This window comes from Strongylocentrotus purpuratus, unplaced genomic scaffold, assembly GCF_000002235.5.
Source record: "Strongylocentrotus purpuratus isolate Spur 01 unplaced genomic scaffold, Spur_5.0 spur5_scaffold_2, whole genome shotgun sequence".
Taxonomy (NCBI): Eukaryota; Metazoa; Echinodermata; class Echinoidea; order Camarodonta; family Strongylocentrotidae; genus Strongylocentrotus; species Strongylocentrotus purpuratus.
The window spans coordinates 17,345,074-17,368,714 of NW_022145605.1; the positions used below are offsets into that span (position 1 = coordinate 17,345,074).

Below are 23,641 nucleotides of genomic sequence, written 5' to 3' on the forward strand. Positions count from 1 at the left end.
TTCAACCATCTCTGAACCGATTTTCATCAAACAAAGATGATTTTGTCATTTAAATTTTATATTCTTTCAAATTTGACACTCGGTTTTTCATTATCTCACAAAATAGTTATTTTGTGTAGTGCCCTCTGCAACAAAACTCAACTATCCCTTTAATTTAAAACCTGATTACAATCCTAACTCTCACCTTAGCCATATATAGTGATGAAGTAAATCATGGAGCAATTGTTGCTAAATGTCAGATCACCCTGATACCCTTGTAACCTTCCTCAGGCCCTGGCTATTGCTCTTTATGTTCCTGAGTGAATAATGTAATAGTGACCCTTTCTCATATCTTCCTCTCCATAGCTCCAGCATGTGCAGTCCAAGTACTGCAGGGATGGAGAGGGGGGCATGCAGTTACCAGTCAACGTCAAGCTGTGGCAGACACCTGGATGTCATGAGCTTCTGTCTTCATTAGGTGAGAGACTAGAACACACTAGAATATGGTTTGGAAGTCAGCGAATTCTATCTTGCGATAAATGACTAGCTAGCCTAACCAAATATATATTGGTGATACTCAAAGGATTTGAGGTTTATTTTTTACCAATTTGTTCTTTAATGTCAGAAGGAAAGTGAAGAGATATATAGTCCATTAGTAATATTACTAATCTTTCTTTGTGAGGTTTCAAACGATGAGGGCACAGAATGTTTATCCTGGCATGTCCAAAGGATTTGGTCAAAAGGTGCTCGATAGGTTTCCAAGTTTTACAGTATTATGAACCTACATTTACATCAGAAAGATCATTGTTCTGTGTGTTTTGTTTGATCAAAACTATTTTAGAGCTATCATCTCAGTACGATTAACAGATAAACAAAAATCTTAGGCATGATCGGTAAGATATGGGACAAATCGAGGGTTCAGTGACTCAAAGACGTAACTCCATATTTTGCCAAAATGAGTATTTGATATCAAAATGTAAAGAAAAATGTGGGCTTTCCAGGAAACACAAAGAATTAACTCCACCCATCACCCCATTGAAGTCAATGGCTAGTGAAACATAGACTACACTCCTTAAGGCCCAAGTGCTCAGTGACACATGAACCACTTTTTCTCAAAATGGCCAAAATGAAGTTACGACTTTGTGTCATTGACCCCTCAAAATTATCTTGGACTTGTCCACTTAACTTCTTTCCTTTTCTTCCTTATCTTCAGGGTTCGATGTGATAGACATGGGACCAGAGGAAGTCCTTCTCATCACAAGGAAACAAGTCAGCAGAAGATCCATCCATTACACCCTGCAGGGATTGCTGGCTATCTTCAGTAAGTACCTCTCAACTCATCATCCTTTGGAAGCTGTTTTAAAGCCCCACTACACACTACTTGTAGCTGCTTGGGCCCTCTATATTGCAAACAATGCCTAATCGATGACCACTGGTCCCCCATGATCCCCTTTTTCTTATGTTAATTGAGAGCTGATCTGATGAGAGAACCACCTGTCAGTGACCATGCTGGGTAGTCTAATCCCACCTGGCAAACTAGTGCAGATGGGCTTTAAGCTTGTGTTGGGACCTGTCTTTATCATTAATGGTGTCAACTGACAAGAAGTAGTACTTGTCAGGTGAAGGAAAAAAAAACGAGAGAAAAATACTTTCTGTAAAGAGGGCTTCAATTTATTTCTGAGATCTCAGCATACATCATTTATTTCCATTCGGCTGGTAACAAATACAGCAAGTGCTGTGGCAAGGAGTATGAGGCTTTTGCTTATTATTTTCAAGAATATTGGGTGCTTACAATTGTATTAATTGTTTTATCTATTACAATTGAATTTTGTAGCCTGAAAAATAAAGAGAAAAAAAAAAAATACATTGTGCCATGGTGTTGAACTTTGTTAGAGAATTCAAATGGGATACAAAATGGAACATTGGATTATTTCTTTTTGATTGAAACTTTCCATTTTTTTTCTTCTCTTTTAAAGATCCATCAGAAGCTCCCAAGACCTTGCCTTTGGAGAGTTTCTCCTCCATGGAGAGTCTGAACTCTGAGACATCCGGTACCTCTATGTCTGGGATGTCAGGGTTCTCCATGTCAGCCATGTCAGGAACATCCATCATCTCCAGTCACTCCCTGAAGTCCGGAGAGGTGGTGGTGTCCAAACCCAACAAGGTCTCATCAAGGTCTATGATGAGAAGCGTCAAGGAAGGCAGACAGAACCACCTTCATGCAACAACTTCCACCCCGAAGGCACACAACTGGAGAGGGGATTACTCCAGTACCAGCTTGACCTCGCTGGGTTTGAACAATCCAGAGCTGTCACCGGTGTCGCCAAGTCCGCCTACCGTTCCTGAAGGGCGGAAGGAGAGAGATGGCAGCAGGAGCGATGAGCGGTTGGGTCATCTGGGTATTCCTCAAGAGGTCCTGGCCTTCCTGCAGGATGAGAACGCCTTCAGTCCGGAATCGGTGCCGCCGCCAATAACGCTGAAGGCCGAAAGCCCTGTGTCAATCAGTTCGCAGAGGTCGTCTAGAGAGTCGTTGATTGGTGGTACGTATTCACCTGTCGCAGGGACTGTTAATCCTGCGTTCATTGATGAAACTGATGATATGGTCAGTGAGCGTGGCTACACTCTTGCAGCCCTGAGACGGATGAGTCCTACAGCCAGAGGAAAGCCTGTAGGCACCAGGCCCAGTAGGTCACCATCACCAGGAGATGTCTTCTTGCCAAACGCAGCTTCTACGAGTCTAGGACAGACGTCAAAGAACAGTAGCCGGGGCAATAGCCCATCAGGAAAACAGGTCGTAGCTGGAAAGACAAGACGTCAAAGTAGCACTGACAGTGTGGAGAGCACCACTAAGGGTGCGAGGCAGAAGAGCAGAACGTCCCCGCTGCAGGCGCTTGGTCATGAGAACATTGCCATGAAGATTCTGAAGGACACCATGAAGCATATGACAGCCGTAGAACGCATGCAGCAGTACTCTGATCTCCAGCACAACAGAGAGAAGCTACGCAGAAACAGCAGCCAGGATCGCGTGAGCCCCATGGAACAAGAGACCAAATTCAACAGTACTTCCAGCAGCAACAATAACAACAGCGCAACCCCTAGCAATAAAAGCGCTGCTCAGGTCAATAATCCTGTCTCTGCAACAGTGGTGGAGAGTAAGATACAACACCATACTGCCAATGCAGCAAGCATGGGCGCCCCTACCACTTCTTTGGTTGGTCGGTTGGAGAAGGCAGGAAAGAAGCCCCCTCCTCCCATCAAAGCAAAGCCTCTCTTTGACAATAAGCCTCGCAGTGGAGCTGGCAATAATCAAACTCCTCATTCCAAACCAAATGGCGTGATTCCAAGTAGGACCAATGGATTTAGTCCTCAGGGAACCAACTCCACCCATGGTCTGACAAGAACTAGTCTAGGACCTATACCTTACAGGACTAACAATAGCCATCTCAGAGAATCAAGGACTAGTGACAGTAGCGACAAGAGTTCTGATTACCCTCGTAGTCCCATCTCAAGTGATCCTGACAGCATCCGTCATACCCCACCATACAACAGCCATTCCATTCATAACAAGTCCACCTTGCCACTCACCAAGCCTATAAGCTACTCTTCACCGCCCGACTACAAACAAGTCATGCTATCCCGCCAAAAGGGCTTAAATCCAAGCCCCAATAGTAGTGTAGATAACTCGAGCAGTTCACCTTCTAACCAAATATCCTCGAGCCAGAATATCAACCGACGACCTGGAAGCGCACTCAGCACCAACAGCAGCCTCTACTCATCTACGTCCTCGATACAAAGCGTCATCCACGTCCCCAGCGTGGGGACTGCAAATAGGCAGACCCCACCCCGACAGCTTGCCATTGCCAGGCAGGGCAGTCTAGACAGCAATGCCTCGACGGATAGTCTAGGTCTTACCATGAGCCCACGCACACCTCAGTCCCCCAACAGGCCTTTGATGAATGGAGGCATCAGGTCGCCTCTCGCCTCCCCGAGGGATCGCACCAAAGATGGGGAACGCAAGATTGTCGGGCAGAGGGTATTCCAATCATCGCCTTGCTAACTGAGGCTACACCTCCAGGGGGGTGTTTCACAAAGATCCTAAGTAGAACTTAACACTAAGTTGGACTTAAAAATTATGGAAAGCCATTAGCATCTTTGAAAATATTTTGTAAAAGTTATTTTGAAAGGCATTAATTGTTTATTCAAATCATTCATATTGTCTATCATCAAGGAGATTTCATGTTCTGGATGTTGAATTTATAAAAAGTCTAAAATACTTGAATTTCTGCTTTTGAATATATTTCATTTTAGGACTCCAATGGCTGTCCATAATTTTTAAGTCCAACTTAGAGTTAAGTTCTACTTAGGATCTTTGTGAAACACCCCCCAGTACTGTAAGATAATTATTGTGTATGATGTCAGGTACAACATCTATCCTTCAAAAGACAACTAAATGAAAACGGCATAGAATCATTTGCTTGGATTCTTGTTAGATTTTGTTCCGACACATGCTCCAAAACAACTCTAAACCAAGAAACAGTTGCCAGAAGTACTCAGCAACAAGAGTCACTTCACAAAAAAATTATTATCCACTCATATACTAAACAGTATGAGTAGGTGTTGAAGTAATCATTATTGCGTTCTTTAATAGATGTAATAAAATTGGAAGAGGAAGTTTTAGCCCTAATTTATCAAAAAGGTGTGTGGCAACTGTTGTCGGTTAGGAAATGAACAATAACAGATGGGGAGAATGTGATGAAGTGAAACACATTTATGTGAATACTTTAGATCTGTTAAATTATGGTGAAGTATATTGGTGAATCAATTCGGCACATGGCTATTATACAAATTTGTACAAATGTACATGCCCACCGACATGACCAAAGACAGAACCCACAAAGATAAACCAAGTGCTAAATAACATAATTCCATGATTTGCTGTTATTTTTAACAAAGGTTACACTTGTATCTTTCCAATTGGTTATCATGAAGACTCTTGTACTGTTGGGTAACTATGATTTCTAAGGATGATGTTTTCAGTTGGTATGACTCTCATTTTTAGAAATCCTTTCCTTTTTTAAAGGAAACTGTAATGTGCAACTCATGGTAAAGTAAAGTGGATTGGTTTGGTATACACCATAACAGGAAAAGAATCAGAATTTGCTGAAATAGAATGCACTTTTTTTAGTGACGCAGGGATCTTTCTATAAGTCCCTACAGGTAATGCACACACTCACATTTTTATGCATTTATTAATTTTGTATTCAAATGACAGAGAGAGATCTGGAAAAAAAGAGTAAAAATAATTGGGAAATAACAAAAATAGAGATAATGAAAGAAGAGTACGGAGTGAATTATTTTTTATGATCCAGAAGGGTCTTAACTCTTTGTAAAATTATAACAGCCCTTCAGGCTCTCAACAGACTGTTTATTACCTAATCAAAAATAAGCAAAAGCCACGCTACTAATTGCTTAAATAATTTCTTAATTTTCATACAACTTGTAATAGGCTTTCCAGGTAGCTTGCACTCTACAAATAAATAGTACTTGTTTCATTGAGTTTACAGGGCCTTCTGGTCGGCCATGGAGGATTCCTTATTTGGAAATAATTTGATTAGATTTCCAAGTGCCTATGTGATGATAATTTCCATTTATGGCATTCCACTTTGTTTTGCTTGATTTTACTGTAATTTTTAACAGTAATAATATTTATACTCTGCCTCCTACAGAGACACGATTTTTATATTCTAATATCTGCTATTTTTGCAAATGTATTCCCCTGTTCGCTTTTGTAACCTCAACTTGCGGTCACAATATATTTATAGGTGTATTCTAGTATTCAATTCCATTCAATGCTTCCACAAACTATGACATTTCAAATGTTATGCTAGAAATTCAAATTTAATGATGTATTATGAGTGTGCAAAATTTATATCACCTGATGTATATACTTTATTAATACTGTACATATGTATATATATATATGAAATGTTGCTCATTTTTAAACCAAATTTTTACTGCATTGCTGACATTTAAATTTAGAAGCAAGGTGTATGTACATTGATGATGCAATGCTAAAGAGCATTCTATTTATGTTTTTAATTCACTATTTAAGGCCGTGTAGTTCCTATTTTAAAAACTTTTATTCTCTGTTTGTGCTTTCAATTTTATTGTGTTGCGTTTTATATTAGAGGGCTAATTTCATATTCTTATAGCTTGGTTTTTGAAATAAACAAACAATATCAGAATTAATATGCCTATAAACAAAATAAAAATCATAACTCACTTTGGGTAAACTGCCAACAGATCCAAAATCAAGGCGTAATTAAATGGAAATATTTAACTCAGACGGATAACAAATTTATGAGCTTGAATATCAGATTTTATCATTTCAAGATATAACTTTGAAAGAGGAATTTTTCAACATAAAGTGAGGTCTGTAGTCACTGTTTCCAAACAATTACATACATGCCAACTGTTCAGATTAAAGAGGAACATTCCTCTTTTTGGGAGAAGATAATTATCATTTTAATGCAGGTGTTCCTCTTCCTGTACAAATTTGTCCGTAGTATTGAATAGGAGAGTTTAATAGGATTGTTCCTCTTTTTTTTTAAATAGCATAATTTGTACAGATTTCTGATTTTCAAATGTTGGCATGTATGCAATTATCTGCTAATATAACTAAATTGGTCAAATGTTACTAATTCTCAATAGATCACCATGCACTTCCAAAATTGAGAATTTTTATATTCTGCAATATTTTCCTTCTTTTAATCGCCATTTTACTTTTTAAACATCCGTTCAATTAAGTCATCCAAATACATTTTATTTTTTAAAGTCACGTCAGTCTGAATGAAAGTACAGTATTACAATTTCCTCATGAATTTTCAAAGTAGGCTTATGTTTGGTTGAGATAATTTGTAATTTCTAATAATGGGTTTGTTTGTTTTTTGCTGGTACTTGGAGCAATTCTGTGTGTGGTAATGGTCTATTCTGTTGCTTGTATTCTCCGTCCAAACATTATTTAAAGTGCACTGATAATTTGCAGACCACAAGTTACGCTTATTCATGTATGATATGTTTTTAAAGTATGGTAATTGTACTCGTTATTTTTGTCATTGGTTCATTTATTACTAGAAGTAGTCCAAAGAATGAAAAATATGCGATAGTTACCATTGAGATGAAAGGTTAATAAATTAGCAGAGATAGTGGGCAGGGGTGTGGGGGAATGATCATAGTTAGAAAAAGGTAGAATTCAATATAATATTGGATTTCACGTTTGCATGAACAAATTTCACCCCTGTATGGTTTTGAGTCAGTTCAACATTGACTGTTATCTTAGACTTGGTTGTTATCGATGAAATTGCATTGAAATTTAGTTTTGAAAGAGCAACTTGTATTCAGATAATTCACCCAATTCATACAGAGACTAAGGGAGATCCAATCATATGTATTCTACTCGATCATATTGCACATTTAATTATGGTGCCCAGTTAAATTGCCATTTTATGCTATTTCATTGAGCTATTCCTATTCATTATGTCTTGCATGAAATGAAATGAAATACTATTTCAAATAACTAATCTTTCTTTAGCTTCTTTTCTGAAATATCTCTTGTTATCGGTATGAAAATGGAATGTGCTATCTTTCGAATGTATGTGTAGGGGAGAAATCTAGGACTTAGCTGTACTCGTTATTTTAAAAAAGATTAATATTTTTGTGATGATCTTTTAATTGTGATGATCTTTAATTCATCTTCACATGTGTCTTTATTCATCCCACCTCGGTTTATGTATTCCAGCTGCTGTTTGTAGGAACATTGTCTACAAAATGTATACTATGGGCTTGCCTTTTGTTATTACTACATCTGTTGTTTTGATGAGTTATTATATTTCTAAAAATTGTATTCCTGTATTGCTTTTTCACAGGAAGGCCAACTAATTGAATTATTAACATTATTTATTGCTATTACAAGTATATATATATATATATATAAATTGAGATTGTTTGTATTAGATAATAACAATGTAAAGTGTTTTCTAAGTATACTCAAATCTCTTGTGCTACTACACACAAGACAATATGCCACAATGATTGAATAAATGCTGTTGTGGTTGACATAAAAAAAATTGGTAATTCTTTGTTTTATTTCATTTTATAAGACATTTGCATAGTACTGATTAGGTTACAAAGTTAAAAAAACTCATTTGGAATGTTTAAAGAAGTTTGTACAATCATATACATTTCAAAATAATTGTTTTATGAGAAGACAGAAAAAATATTATGGCACATTTTGAAAGGGAGAAAGAGAAAACAGAGCAAGATAAGGGGGAGAGAGAGAGAGGGAGGGGGTTTAATATAAAAAGAATACACCCTTTCACGGTTACAAGCATGCGCTGACATCAGCGCCATTCTAATTTACGAGTAAAACAAAATTGTTTACTCGTAAATTAAAATGGCGCTCATGTCGATATGTATAAAAAAGCAGAAATACAAAGTTGTAAACCATCTAGAGACTTCAAATAAATTGCGATACTGGCCTTAATTAATTACTTGTTTACAATTTTTTATTTTCAGTTTACTTTACGGATAACTGATTTTTCTTATATAACTGAAGATATGGCGTATATATTCAGTACTGAATGAACGCCATAAAACTACTACCAACAACAACAACCCTCCACCCCTCTCCCCCCCCCCCTTCCACACCGCTCCCTGTCTCCATAACATCAGTGTCCCCTCCACGTATGTATCCCCATTTATACAACTGTCCAGTATTGTAATACCCTTTTCACATCTACCAAATATTGCTTAACCCCGGGAAATAGGTGGGGCTAAGGGGGCTCTTAGCCCCACCAATTCCTTCCTTAGCCCCACCAATTACCCGGGGTAATTTTAGCCGGCTTTCTGTTCACATTACGTTTTGCCAAAGTGGGCTAACCCCACAAATAGTACGGGACTATCTGGCCCTGCAAAATAGCAGGGTTAGCCGGGCAATTGCGGGGTTAGCCGGGCAATTGTGGTGCTAAGCTGCGTAGTGTGAATCCGAACCGGGCTAAGGAGAAGCGGGGCTAAGCAACAGCCAATCACAGACAGCGTGGTCGTGTGGTCGTGAATTTGCATTTATCGCGCGCTATGCATGCAGTTCACGTTACGCATGCATGCTCTCTGTATTGACGTTTAGTCTTTTACGAGGCAGAGGTCATTATGAAAAAATCTTTATTATAAAATTGATTAAAAAAAATAGTGAAAGAACATGTAGCTCATAATTTTTTATTGCATTTATCATTATCAGTCATATTTACGTAGGTAAATTTATCAAGTGAATTGGATGAAAAATGGGTAATTGATTTGTATCGGTAAAATAATAAAGGGAAAACGCTTTGCGCGGTAGCAAAAGCATTAATATTCATGAGCTATCGAATAGTCCGGGGCTAAGGCGAACGTAGTGTGAATCGCGTGAAATTTCTTAACCCCGGCTAAGCACATAGTCCGGGGTTAAGAAAATAGATGTGAACAGCAAAAAAAATAGTATGGGGTTAAGGATAGTATGGGGTTAAGAAAAATAGATGTGAAAAGGGTATAAGATATTTATAAACTTAGCTGGATTACTGTCAAATTCTCTGCATCAAAACGTATATAAGCCATCCACTTTGTAAAATATTCTCCTAATATAAATTTATAATTTGTAACAAATCGTACATATTCCATGATTTCTAAACCATCCCATGACATTCTGTTATCTTTCTTACTTGGTCCTTTTTTCAAACTTTCTTACGTACTCTCGTTTTACTATATCCCTTTGCTCAATTTAATAAATTCAACTTTCAAAAATATATCCTTTCTCTGCTTTATTCCAATATGTCTTGCTCCAAATACAAGTTCAGTGATCATTCCAACCTATCATAATAATTTATATCCCACTATCATATATACTTTCCTTTGTGGTTTTCCACCCGTCTTATATCCTAAACTATTTAAGCTAATACTTTGCGACTTATTTTTTTCGTACTGCATTCATTTTTCTTCTCTTTCCTCTCGATATATAAAATGTCGTTTGTTTGGAGCAAAGCATCTGATTGATGCACGTCTGTAAAAACCTAATGACACACATACACGCCACAGGGGACTTAAGTTGTTGTAAATTGATATGAGTTAATGCCCTTCTGGCTCCAAACAGACAATATCTAGTAGCAGTTACTCATTCAATGATTGCCCAAAACATTACAAAAGGCCTGTCCTCATCAGCTCGAGATTGCCAAATAACCTGCTATTTTAACTATCCCGATCGCAAATTATCCAGCTAATTTGCATCTTCATCAGCCCTCAGTTGCAATTAGCGGGATATTTGGTCGAGATAATCATCCAAAGATATTTTGGGATAGTTTGTAAATTATCCTGCTATTTGTCTGAAGTCTCGAGCTGATGAGGACGTTATTTGTAAATTTTGGGCTTATTTCCCAAATCAGAAATAAAAAATAGCAGGTTATTTGGCAATCTCGAGCTGATGAAGATATACCTAGTGTACCTTCCTTGGACATCTCATTCTTTCCTTTGTGATTTAATTACACATCCTTCTTAAGATAATTCAAAACTATCCAAAGGTATCTTCCTTTGACTTTCATCTTTGTGTTTTTCACTCCTCCTTTTGTTTTGCATTCTCCTCCTCCTCCTCCTCGCTTTTTAGTCTCGATGCAAAGCCGCGCAACCGTTCCGATGCAAAGCCATGCAACCGTCGAAACTGGATGGCGGCGAGCTCGTACCCGACGACGATGACGAAGTCCGGCAAGAGAAGGTTGACCTTTGGCACCCGACCTGTCATGATGTCCGCCCATTTAGCCATGAAAGCATCACCTGAAAAGGAATAATATTGATGAAGATTATCTATTTATGTTCATTCGTTTGTTTATTCATTTCATTTTTATAAAAAAACACAGCAAAAGCAAGTATATGTACATACTAAGGAAGAGAATGTTTAGCTTATACGATAACTTCAAATGAAATAGGAAAACAAAGAAAGAGCCCATGGTGGCCTTGTGTAAAAAAGTTCCTCTGAATATCATAATTTATATTACTGAGTATATATTAGTTAAAGATATGTGTATTTTTTTAAAGACTATTATGATATATGCGTATAGGCATCACTATGAAAGACTTGCTTGTCGATATTCAGTTGATATAAATCCCCCAGTCTAATTGGTCTAATCGCTAGACCGACTTAAACCGACAAATACCTGACAAAATCATGGCCATTGGGGTATTTTCCCTTCAGAGTGACTGCAGATTTATTCAAATAAGTAAATCCTTTTTTACTGATTCTTTTAACTCTAATTCTCCATTTCAAGTTCATTGATAATAACTACCAAAATATAATTCTATCCCATTGCATTTGATCATTTTGAGCAAAAGGGTGTTTGCAGAGATAATGCAGAGACCAAGACATCATACATTACATCTGCTATCGACCGCCTGCTTTCAAATTAGTCTGTAGAAGGACCTTTGATCGATAAGGATTCTACATGTTATCTAATACAAACAATGTAATTAATTTTGTCTGCAGAAAATCAAAGCGTATAAGTAACTAAGAGATGCTTATATGAATAATTTGATCTTTCCAGTTCATATAACTGTAGTGGATAACTACACACAAGATCGTTGAGACAGCACAATGTATCACCTTTGCGTTGGATCGCTGCTGTAGCGGCATCTATGAGAATGGGGAACTTGTACTGGAGGTAACTGATACGTGACGACCTAAGGGGGAAAACAGAGCAAAGGTTATCACGTAACAGGTTCTAACATGTTAATATCGTGTTCCCTGTTCATTACAACTTTTTCAGTATACATGTATCAGGGCAAGTGTGTATCATGATTGTACGACACATGTATGCTCTAGCAAAATTTACTCTGCACTCAATTTCCAACATTTAAGTCAAGTCTTTCTTTTGGTAACTTTAACTCGGGTCCCAACATGAAACCTAACCCTAACCCTAAATTGAACCTGAACAAAATGGTGGATTACTGATGGCTAATAATTAGCAGCACAGATATAATATGTTCCTCTCCTACATCTAAAAGAAGGAAGGTTGAACCATCAACTTATTTTTTTTCAGGAAATTCTTTTTTGTTAACTCTTTAGCTAGGTGACTATAAAGCATGCAGGCCTCTCTTTTTCAACTTTTTAGATCATGCTTAACTAACCCCTCCAATCAACATGCAGCAGTGGCAACTGTGGCAATTCCCCCCCCCCCCCCCTCTCTCTCTCTCTCTCTCTCTCTGCCTGTCATATCCTTTCTTCATTCTGTCCCTGATTCTTTCAGTCTTCCCCTTCCATTCATCCATGTATTTCACATTCTTTTTTTATCACCATCAGTCTCTTATGCTTGTTATCTTTCTCTAATTTCCTTTCTTTCATGAAGGATCTCTTACTCCTTTGCAATCAGATTCTCACAATCACAAATCACACTCATTACATGCACTGCCAACAACAGCTACATGAGCATGCATTATTTATTGAATCAATTAAGTTTGCACATCACAATAGGTATGTCTTCATCAGCTCAAGATTTCCAAATAGCCCGCTATTTCTGATTTGGGAAATAAGCCCGAAGTTACAAATCGCGTCTTCATATAAGCTCGAGCTTGAGATATTTTGCTCAGCGTTTGCACATAGTGCGCGTATTCGGGCTGGTGAAAACGCACCGGACAAATAGCAGGATATTTTTTAAACTAGCCCAAGTTTTCTTGGGATGATTATCTCGACCAAATATCCTGCTAATTGGAACTGCGGGCTGATGAAGACGCAAATTAGCAGAATAATTTGCGATCTGGATAGTTGAAATAGCGGGTTATTTGGCAATCTTGAGCTGATGAAAACAGGCCTATCGAAAAATTCATATATTCAACCATTCAACATGGTAACATCATGCTTTACCATGCGAAATCGTTTCCGAACTTGTCCATCCAGCGCTCATGATACATCTCCATTGCCTCCCTGGATACGTTCCCATGAGTGAGGACCTCTTCCAAGAAGCCTGCTGCTAAGCGACCGCCGTCCATGGCAAGATGAATGCCCTCCCCTATGGAATATCATTAATGGATTATGAAATAGGACAAAAATCATTTCACGAATATAAAAATCATGCCCTTGTATGATATATATAATGGAACTTCAGAGGATCTGTCTCTTATCAGGAAAGAGTATTTCTTGTTATTTTAGAGGACCGACAGTAAAGATTGACCTTGAAAATATCCGGTGCTAGAAAAGCATTTTTTTTTGTAAATGAGCGCAACGTGCACTAATTATAATTCATACTTTTGCTTCTGCGTTAAAGCCTATTTAAAGAGAGGGGCTAACCTTAGGATTAGGGATAGGGTTATTATCACAGGAAGAGACAGAGAAAGATAGAGAGACAGTGAGAGACAGAAAGAGACAGAAAGAGAAAGACAAATAGACAGAGAAGAGTAAGGAGAGAAAAAAGGAAGACAGAGGGAACAAGGACAGAGAAAGAGAAAGATGGGTAAGAAAGTGAGGAGAGAGATGGCACAAGATAGAAATAAAAAAATAAAAAAAAGAAAAGAAAAAGAGATTAAAAAAGAGATATGAATAATTTAAATAAGTAGCAGAAAGAGGGAAAGAGATAAAGAAAGAGAGAAATCAAGAAAAAGAAAAGAAAAGAAACATAGATTAAAAAAGAGATGTGAAGAATTTGAATAAGCATCAGAAAGAGGGTGTGTGAGAGAGAGGGAAAAACAAATCTGAAAACAGCATCACTAAATACGAGACAGAGCAGCCAAAAATTTATCACTAGAATGGTTGTGACTGTGTGTTATCCTATAAAACATTCACATTTGAATAAAGATACGTACCTGTCATAGGGTCAATCATACCAGCTGAATCTCCGACAAGGATAACCTGGTTGCCATAGGAACGGGGTACACCACCAAAACGGAGACTAGCTGTAATATGAGATGATAAAAACGTTTCACACATACCAGCAACAAAATTTACCACAAGCTTACTTTACATTATTATATGGAGATAAACACGATATCTAGATCAACCAGCTGGATACTTCTTGGAACGACATGGTTTACATTTTCTCCCTATCAAAGTGTATTTCAATACTTCACAGATTCAAAGTATGTTTTACCAACGCTTGGCTAGATCGTATTTTTTATCCCAATGTCTTTTTTTTAGGTTTTATCCTAATAATTCCAGCAGTTTCTTATCTAACTTTTTGCTTGTTTGTTTGTTTTGTTTTTTTGTCTCTTCTTAGTTGGAGCAGTAAACCTAAAGTACATCTGTCAAATGATTAAATGACTTGTCTGAGACTTAAATGATTTATAATTTGCAAGAAATGTCAATAAAATGGAAAAAAATGGATATGCAACTGTAACAAACATTTGAAATGGCAAATATATTTCAACCATACGATTTTCAGACCTACCAGAAAAAAGGGGACTAGACATATATCTACTAGAGTATGTGATAAGATGATCCTCAAAATATCTTTTAATGCTTTAATTTGTGTTTCAAGAGCCAAGTAATTATTACTTTATGATATCACAATTATGGATTTTGTACTAATAAATCACTTCATCAAAGCAATAAAAAGGCTATATGAATAAGCTTGGTTGTGAATTTTTTGTCCTCCTTCAAGAGTTAAAAGTCATTATAACAATTATATACAAGATCCAAATGACTTATACCAACCGACTTTCATCCTTTCAACCTTGGCCTTGTCACCCAGTGCCCTGCTGACATAGGGGTCATTCTTCATGATGTTGTCATGCCAATAGGGCAGGTCATCGTTGCCAACCTGAGGATTACCAGGGATGATGTACACGCAGTAATTCAGCTCATCGTTGGGATGGCGGAATAGGGCAGAATAGCCTGGAAGATAAATTGTAGAAATTATTTTACGATAAAAGAATATTACAAACTACCAAACTATTTTTTCGACTTGAGTTTTACCACTCTACTGCATAATATATACATGTTTGTACCTATATGATGTACCTCATACGATAAAAGACCCAACCTTTTACCCAACCGTATACAATAAGAAAACCCTTTTGGGACAGAATTTATAGGGCTAAATTGATCACATATTGTGTTTCATATTGGCAATAATTACATTTTTCTTATATTGCTACATTGTTTAAATAATATGTGATCTCTGAAAACAATATACATGGGCGAGAATGTTCTTTATTTTACCTCTTTTAGTACATATTACATTCATTGTGCACATGTACCTAATTGCTTTTCAGTGCACTGTATTCATGAAATAAATTTATGCGAACATCAGCAGCAATGTCATTACCTGGAAGCATGTCTTTGTTGTAAATCACCACCCCGTCGGCTTTGAACTTGTGTGTCCCCGGCTCCACGTAGGCCCTGGAACACGACCCCTGGGGCGGGGTACGGACGATCCCCAGCTTGGTGGCCAGGGCGGATGGGGCGCCGTCGCAGCACGCCAGAACGCGGGCCTGGTACGTCTGCTGCACCCCACCCTCCAGGAACAGAGTCCACAGTCCCGTTGATTTATCGAGCGTGGCAGCAGACACGGAGCTGTTCTCCTTCAAATCCGCCCCAGCTCTGGTGGGCGAGGGAATAAATATATGGTGGTGGTGGTTATTTTATCTGACTGCTAAGAAAGCATATGCCTTTAAGTCAGCAACCAGACGGCCGACGGCTTAAGGTCCTCTCCGAGGGACCTGGTAATGAGGATTAATGCCATACGAAAGGGCACTAGCACATTGACTGGGTTTCGAAACTGGGTCGCCGGATTCCGAGACCACTGCTCTACAGACTGAGCTATCGCGCCTTCTCCTCAATCAGGATCTACGTGTCAATTTCACTAGCAGACCTACTAAAAAGGGTGACTTGCTCTAGGGTCGCGTCACCCACTCTCGGTGTGATATTGCCGCCATAAATCTACAGTAATGTTGTAGTCACTTGGGACATTTACAGCTCTGTGCATAACAAATACAGTACAGCTATCTTAGGAAGATGTGGAAGTGTTCAGTTTAAGTAATGTGTAATACTATTGATGCTAATCTGTATTTTTTTCCTGACATTAAATAAGCTAATATATTCCTAAAGATAAGCAACCAGGAGACCTGTAGCTTTAGGTCCTATCAGAGGGACTTCATAATCAAGGATAATATATGCCCTACCAAAATGTTACTCCAAGGGCCTCCAACCCAATTAGAACCTGTTACAAAATAATGATTTCAACTCTTTTCTTCAACTCTGAATCTTGAATATATAAGGAAATTTGTCCATCTAATCCATCCATCATTTCTTTGTATAAATATATACCTCTCTACAAGTTGTAAGTTAATAATAAGACAAAACCTACAATATTTCAATGTGCTTACATCATACACCTATCCTTTTTTATAAAAAAAAAGTAATAATTTATGCATGATGGGATGTTTTTACATTTCAGAAATGATCTCATAAAAATAATACTTTTTTTCAAATTATAAAACAATTTTAGAAACAAACTCTAAATACATCTATAGGTAAAATAAAACAAATATTTATATCATATCATCAGTTCATATTTATTTACTTTGCTTTAATAGTGAACAGTGACTGAACTTACTTTTTGGCTGCCATGGCGATAGCGTTGTCTAGATGGAGTCTCTTACACGCAATGGCTGCTGGGACATCTCCCATGATCTCGAGACTCTCCCCTATGTAACTCAGCCCACCTGGACTGACCAGACCTCCGCTGTCTGCCTGTTGGGAAATAATTATTTAATTTTATTTAATTTTATTTATTTCCATGTCAAAATTAAAAAAATCTCATATAATATTCAATACACAAACATAATAATGAAATATCTGAAGTTGAAGAATCATGAAAAGCACATAAATTGCTTTATAGAAATTATCGTACAATACAAAATGTTTGGTTCTTCTTTTCACTGTTTAAACGCTTTTTAAGCCAAATTATATTATATTAGGAAATCATTTCAAAGGCACGCACAAATTAATTCATGTAAAGAATTGTGTGCTTCTTGTTGAAGATTGTCACAAGCAGTCTTTTGATATGCAAACAGACCAACAAATATATTCCCCAAAATGACCTTTGAGAACTTTGTCAATTAAATTAACAATTTGACAAAAATAAATGGACCCATAGAAGTTTAATATTTAATCCAAAGATTTTTTAAATAGCATGCTGATAAGCTTTAGTATTAAGCTATAAATAAGTGTGATCATATTTATGATTGTCATAACTTTAACTCACCAGTTTAATATCAGATATTTTGCCATGATGACAATATGCTATTAAACAGTTATCATCTAAAATATGAAGAAATGAAGCATTTTGCCCCTGAATGCTTACAGACAATTCTTGTTAAAGATTGTCAAAAACAGTCTTTTGATATGCAAACAAACCAACAAATATATATCATTGTGCACCGTTTCCCATAAAGCTGGAATAATGTTTTTCCTAACCTCTTTTCATGAAGTGATTGTGACAATTATGAGTATTCTTGATAAAGTTTATATCTGTATCTTCTCATAACTTCATTGATCAATTTCTATGACTATGTATTGATTGGCCAATAAAGTTCTGAAAGGATATAATCTAAATCTATCACATATAAAGCATATCGTCACAATCACTTCATGAGAAGATGTAAAAAAATATATATATCCCAAGTCTATGGGCAACTGTGTATTTCGAATGTGAGAATCATAACTGCATGAAAATGTTAGATTTAGGGGATAGCTTCAGAACACATGAGTAGAACCAGTGTTAGTAAATGAAAGTGTGCATCAAGTTTAATAACATTCATGAGTTCTTAGCCTCTTCACATCCCTGCAGGCTCGTTCCACTATCAATTATAATTGTCCAGGGGGGATGTTTTACAAAGATCCTAAGTTGAACTTATCTCTAAGTTGGACTTAAAAATTATGGAAAGCCATTAGCGTCTTTGATGGCTCTCCGTAATTTTTAAGTCCAACTTAGAGTTAACTTCGACTTAGGATCTTTGTGAAACACCCCCCTTGTCAATATTTATTTAAATATCAATATCTCTTTTTACCACATGAGCTTTCTTCTGGTTGATAAGATCCTCGTAGATACCCATATCCATCAGGATCTCTACCGCAGTCTTGCAGACCGCATCGCCGCAGTATTTGTCCCTCGGGAACTTCTTCTTCTCGAGGAGCAGGACCTTGCGGCCAGACTTGGCAAGGTAGTAGGCCAGAGTAGACCCGGCGGGTCCAGCTCCTACGATGGCGACGTCGTAGTGGGCCTTCTTAGCACCCTGTGGATTGTAAAAGTATTGAAGAAAATGAGGGTTCAAATTCACCCCAATACCATCTCCACCCCTCCCCCCCCCCCCCCCCCCTCTACCATCCCTCATTCTAGAATCTAGAGAAAGCTTCTGGTAAAGTTTACCACTCAGACTTTTACCCCTTTTCTTTTACTTGCCCTCTTGATGGTTGTCAGAGGGTAACTGGTACACATTTGAAGGGAGCAATTGTCTAGGGAACTTGTTTTAAGGGGGAGCCGTCCTAAGGGTAAATGTCCATGGACAATTTTCCTTGGGGTATTCTTCCTCATTCAAACTTTTTCCAATTTTGAAAGAAATAGTTGTGATTGATGTGAGAACATTTTTTTTTTTTTTTTTTTTTTTGGGGGGGGGGGGGGGTAATTTTCTTCTTTCAAACTTCCCTTATTTGACTCTTACAGGCAGTGTCTTGATATTACTGTATCTCTACTCGTCTCTACTTTACTTCCTACTTCGTCTACTATAACATGTAAGGAAGTTCTACAACACATATATGAGACCCTGTAGGGGGATTGTACATGGTTTGTATCAATAGCTACTAATGGCAATGATGGCTATTACAAAAAAGCTCAGCTTAGAAATTGAGATGTATGTGATCATGGACAAAAAAATATATAATTAATGAAAGAAACCTTGCTTCAATTTCCCCTTAAACTGAAAATTTTCTCTTATTTATTCTTTATTACCAAAAGTGAAGTATATTCTCATCACATTACCAGTTGACATATCACATGGGATATATATTTAAAAGATCTGTCCTCCTTTTCTTTTCAACATTACATTTGTACTTCTGGGAAAGTCAATTTGTATTTGCAATTGAATACATGATGTATCTAATTTCAGCATTGTATGATTGACTTATATATTATGGAGTTATCCTCGCTCCATTTTAATATGTCCCAAACCAAAAGATATTTGTTTATAATAATCGCCCAAAGTGGAGAATATTCTCATCACATTACCAACTGATATATCAATAATATTGGACATTATAGATCTGTCTCCATATCTTTTCAACATTTCCACTTCTGGGAGGTACATTTGTATTCAGAATAATAAATAATGGATATCCACTAAGCAATGTATGGTTGATTATAAATCATGGGGTAATATTTGCTTCAATGTATGCCCCAATGATAGTTGGCCTCTGCATCTATCTCGATTCTTTGATTGACCTCCATACTTTCAAGTTGTCAATTATATATTTGTATTGGTTGTTTTTTTGTTTTTCAGTTGACACATTTTACGCAAAATCAATTATATCATTAAATCAATTATATTATATACTGTTACAGTTATTTAATATTTTTTATTTGACTTTTTGATAAATGCAGAAACATGTGCTAAAATATATATATTTTTAATTTTCATTATATTGAAAGTGGAGTATATTCTCATCACCATATTAGCTGCTGAAATATTGATCATATGAGATATTGATTTCAAAGAAATGTTCTCTATTTCTGTTCAAATACAGATTTCATTTGTACCTCTGAATGAATAAATGACATATCTAGGTTGACCAATTGATAGTTGATATACCATGCATACACTTTAATGAACTGCTTTTGTCAAATTTGTGTCAGTTGAATTAAATTAAATTCACAGTGAAAATACACACATGTCTTCATTGAACTCAGACTGTTTGGTGTGTTCCTCAAAAAGGGGAACCAACTCGTCTATAGATTGAGATTGAGCAATTAGACTGATTATAAACAAAAAGTTTTTCTTTGTTGCCTATGGTTTGACTTATCCGAGAGAGGGGCACAGGGGTCAAGTGCCCCCCCCCCCCAAAAAAAAAAATGCACTTTAAAAATTCATGTGTACCCCATCACAATCACATCACCACTTACAACTTCTTTTAAATGGTGGGGGAGGGGCTCATGAGCGATTTTGAGACCTATGTTTTTTTTTCATATCGTTTTTTTTTTTTTTTTTTTTTTGGGGGGGGGAGGGGTCATATTTATATATTTTTGTGATCCCCTCCCATGCTCAAATATTGAAGAAAAAAATATCATGATCATATACATTGCAACATAAACATTACGTCATTTTTGAAGACATCTGTGTGTACCGCCCCCCCCCCCCCTCTCTCTCTCCCAACACCACCACCTCCATCATTGCACAAATTATTATACTTTATTATTTATAATTTATATCAGATATATTGAGACCTTATCATGGCTCGGGGGGGGGGGGGGGTATCAGAGATTTGTGACACCTTCTCTTTGCATTGCCACATCAAATTAGTAGTAGTGTTAGAAACAAATCGTTGGGAGGAAACAGTATGCTAGCTGAATTCGGTATTGACCCAGCTAGGTATCACTAAATGTCTTTTCTCTCACCTTTTCATCTTGAAACATCTTGGGTAGAGACGCCATGGGTCGTTTGGTAGCGAGGACGATGTAGGCAAAGTAGGCGAGGGCGGCAAGCATCAGTATCTTGATGAAGACGATGGGTCCAAACACCAACGTCCAGTGCGTGATGATGGCGATATATTGGAGCTTGATAATGACTTCCATCCATGGTCCCGTCAAATCGGGTTCTGAGGCAGACGATGATGATGATGTTGATGATGGTGGTGGTGGTGATGACGGTAGTGATGGTGATGGTGACAGTGGTGGTGGTGATGATGCTTTTGTTGGTGGTGGTGGGGGTGGTGATGAAGGCTTGCTTTGTGGGGGTGGTGGTGGTGATGCTTTTGTTGGTGGTGGTGGTGGTGGTGATGAAGGCTTGCTTTGTGGAGGTGGTGGTGTTGCAGGTGAAGATTCGGTCTGCGGTGCTGGCGATGATGATGATGATGGAGGTGGTGGTGGTGATGGTGATGGTGATGGTGGTGATGGTGATGGTGGTAATGGTGATGATGATCGTGGTGGTCGAGGAGGTACTTCTGGTTTGTATTGAGGTACTGATGCAGGTGATGATGTTTGGGCCTGTGCTTGTGGTATTGTTGTTGATGGTGGTGATGATGATGATGGTGGTTGCCCACCTAATTGGTGTTCTGAATTGGAGTCCATTCTGAGTTGGAAGTGTAACTGCATGGTGTTAAAAAAGGGACAAACACCATTCTTCATAATGTATTACCACACTCATTTTAAAACAGTGATAATCTTTTCTTTGTCAAAAATAAGACTTTGCAATTCATTCACTTGCTGTCATGAAATGGTATAGTAAACGAACAATTTCGATTATCAATTTCTGATTATAGACAGTCTAAAATATCAATCACCAGAGGCTATGTCAATAAAATTCTTAGCATACACATTTTAATTCTATATACCTTTTCACCAATGTATTTCAATCTATGCTTGTTTCTCTCCCTGTAACCCTTATGTTCCATCCATTGTTTTCACCTGCTATGAGTAATGTCATCTCTATGATTAGAATCCACTTTGCTATGTTGGGCAAGATTCTGGCAAGCATTTTAGTTGTACAGAGAAACTTTGTTTAAAAAAGGTAGACAAAGAATTAGACGTATCAGAACAATTACCGCCAGGACAATCACCCCCAGAAAACTAGCTCTATGGGCAATAACCCCTCGGAAAATTCCCCCGGAAAAGTGCACCCCTGAAACCCCCCCCCCCCCCCTCCCCAAAAATGTACAAGATATTTATATAATTTATAAAAGAAGATATTCTTGACATAATGTGATGCCTTTTAGCATGACATTTGAAAATATGACGTACCAGTTGAAGTTGTACATGTATCATGCACCGAATATAAGCTTAAGTTGGAAAGACGTTTTTAAATCAATAACAAAAAATTAACTTTTCAATGGGGGAAAATCATAGCTAAGAAGATAGAAATTATGTTTGGTGAAAGATATAAAACAGGGGAACAATATTATTGTAACTAATTCATTTAAAAAATCCTAAGATATGGCAGTTGAAAAATCTATTTCATTTATGACAAACCTTCACCCCAGAAGAGCACCAACTTATTTATGCAATTTGCGTTCTGGCAATTGTAGTACAAAGGATAATAGCAGGTGAATGACATGCTTTAACCCCACAAACACCTGGGAAGGAAGCGCCCATGAATTTGAACACATTTACTTGATAAACGACTTCACATAGTACGTCATCAAGAAAATGATGGTGCCCATTTCGTGCTGAGAAACTGTACATTATTCTTACTTTATCAATATGCCTCTCTCATACATTTTGGTGGAGAATCTTGTAGATTAATGGGAAAGAATATAATAAAGCTCTCAGAATAAGTGAAGTTATTTCTTGGGATGAGATAACCTTTAATACCACTTTACACCAGACCGTTTTACCCCCTATTTTACACTCCATACTTATCCACCTGTAAAACCAAATTAAGAGACCCTCATTCAATTTATGTGAAAATGACATTCATACAAGTCGTATTAATCTGAACGCTGTAACGCTGAATATATGAATCATGTCATAAAACATGAAACATGATTATAAATTCTACAACATGAATCAACACGATTCAGTTGTATTTATCAGGGTCACTAGCTTGTTAAAACTCTTTGAACACGACACATTAACAATCAATAGGTCTACATAAAAATAGAAACTTTGAGATACATACCGAACTTAGCTGCTTTGCCCCAGTCTGTACGATCCGGTCGAACGAAAATTGCGAGACGAATGCCGTCTGAAGGGCCGATTCTAAATCTAATACCGAATCTGTCGATAATAATTAGCATGCGGTATTTCACTATTTACACTTTGATTCTCTCGACATCGCCATGAAGGACTTTGCATTCGGTAATTCATAGACGGTCATACTCATTCACATTCGAAAGAAACTACTTATTAGTTACCAGCTCACGAAAGCGCAATTGAATAACGATTTGCTCGCACTTTCAGTTTACGCATATACAAATGTCCCTATTTTTAGTTGATCGGCAGTGCAATTCCGAACGCAATATCAGACTTAAAATAGTGTCTTTGTTGTACATTCAAATCCAATGATGAAAGGTTACCCAGCTTGAAAACTCGATTTAAGCAGAATGATATACACAATAACACAACAATAGCCAGTGGTGCATTTATATCGCCATGTTAAGTCATGCACTACGATAAAAACCAGGTGAATGCATGGCCGCAAAATCAAATTATAACACCGGCGCGACGCGGTTACGAAGAATTCTTTTGAAAACAGCACTCAATGCGGTAGGCCTATTATATGTTTTGAAACACAGGCTACATTCTATTGATAAAGAATAAAAGACAAATATTGATCATTCTTTCTGTTGTTTAGTCGTCATTGCAATAGAAATGTTTACTAATGTATCTAAATGTATGCATGTTTCTCTCTCTATATCACCCCTTGTTGCCAGCCATTTTATTTCATTTGATTT

General features: G+C 37.4%; 3 protein-coding genes across 3 annotated transcripts in view; 1 reads left to right on the forward strand and 2 right to left on the reverse strand.

The window, feature by feature from the left end:
* LOC574629 (tetratricopeptide repeat protein 28) overlaps nt 1–6,204 on the forward strand; it is a 42,558-nt gene extending 36,354 nt beyond the window's left edge. The window contains exons 13-16 of the mRNA XM_030991841.1: nt 346–457; nt 1,193–1,300; nt 1,956–4,054; nt 4,367–6,204. Of these exons, the coding sequence (XP_030847701.1) occupies nt 346–457; nt 1,193–1,300; nt 1,956–4,036 (2,301 nt within the window). The 3' untranslated portion in view covers nt 4,037–4,054; nt 4,367–6,204. The remainder of the gene's footprint in view (nt 1–345; nt 458–1,192; nt 1,301–1,955; nt 4,055–4,366) is intronic.
* A 3,361-nt stretch (nt 6,205–9,565) lies between these two features.
* LOC574754 (conditioned medium factor receptor 1) lies at nt 9,566–20,923 on the reverse strand. Its single transcript, XM_011673314.2, has 9 exons — nt 20,649–20,923; nt 18,052–18,276; nt 16,596–16,732; nt 15,306–15,580; nt 14,693–14,872; nt 13,846–13,935; nt 12,911–13,055; nt 11,654–11,730; nt 9,566–10,830 (listed from the first exon to the last, which is right to left on the reverse strand). The coding sequence occupies exons 1-9, from the start codon at nt 20,823–20,825 to the stop codon at nt 10,613–10,615; spliced, it is 1,524 nt and encodes a 507-aa protein (XP_011671616.2). The 5' UTR covers nt 20,826–20,923; the 3' UTR covers nt 9,566–10,612.
* Nucleotides 20,837–23,058, reverse strand: LOC115926404 (cell wall integrity and stress response component 4-like). The gene is made up of 3 exons (XM_030991088.1): nt 22,867–23,058; nt 20,974–21,338; nt 20,837–20,848 (listed from the first exon to the last, which is right to left on the reverse strand). The coding sequence occupies exons 1-3, from the start codon at nt 22,982–22,984 to the stop codon at nt 20,837–20,839; spliced, it is 495 nt and encodes a 164-aa protein (XP_030846948.1). The 5' UTR covers nt 22,985–23,058.
* Nucleotides 23,059–23,641: the final 583 nt, after the last annotated feature.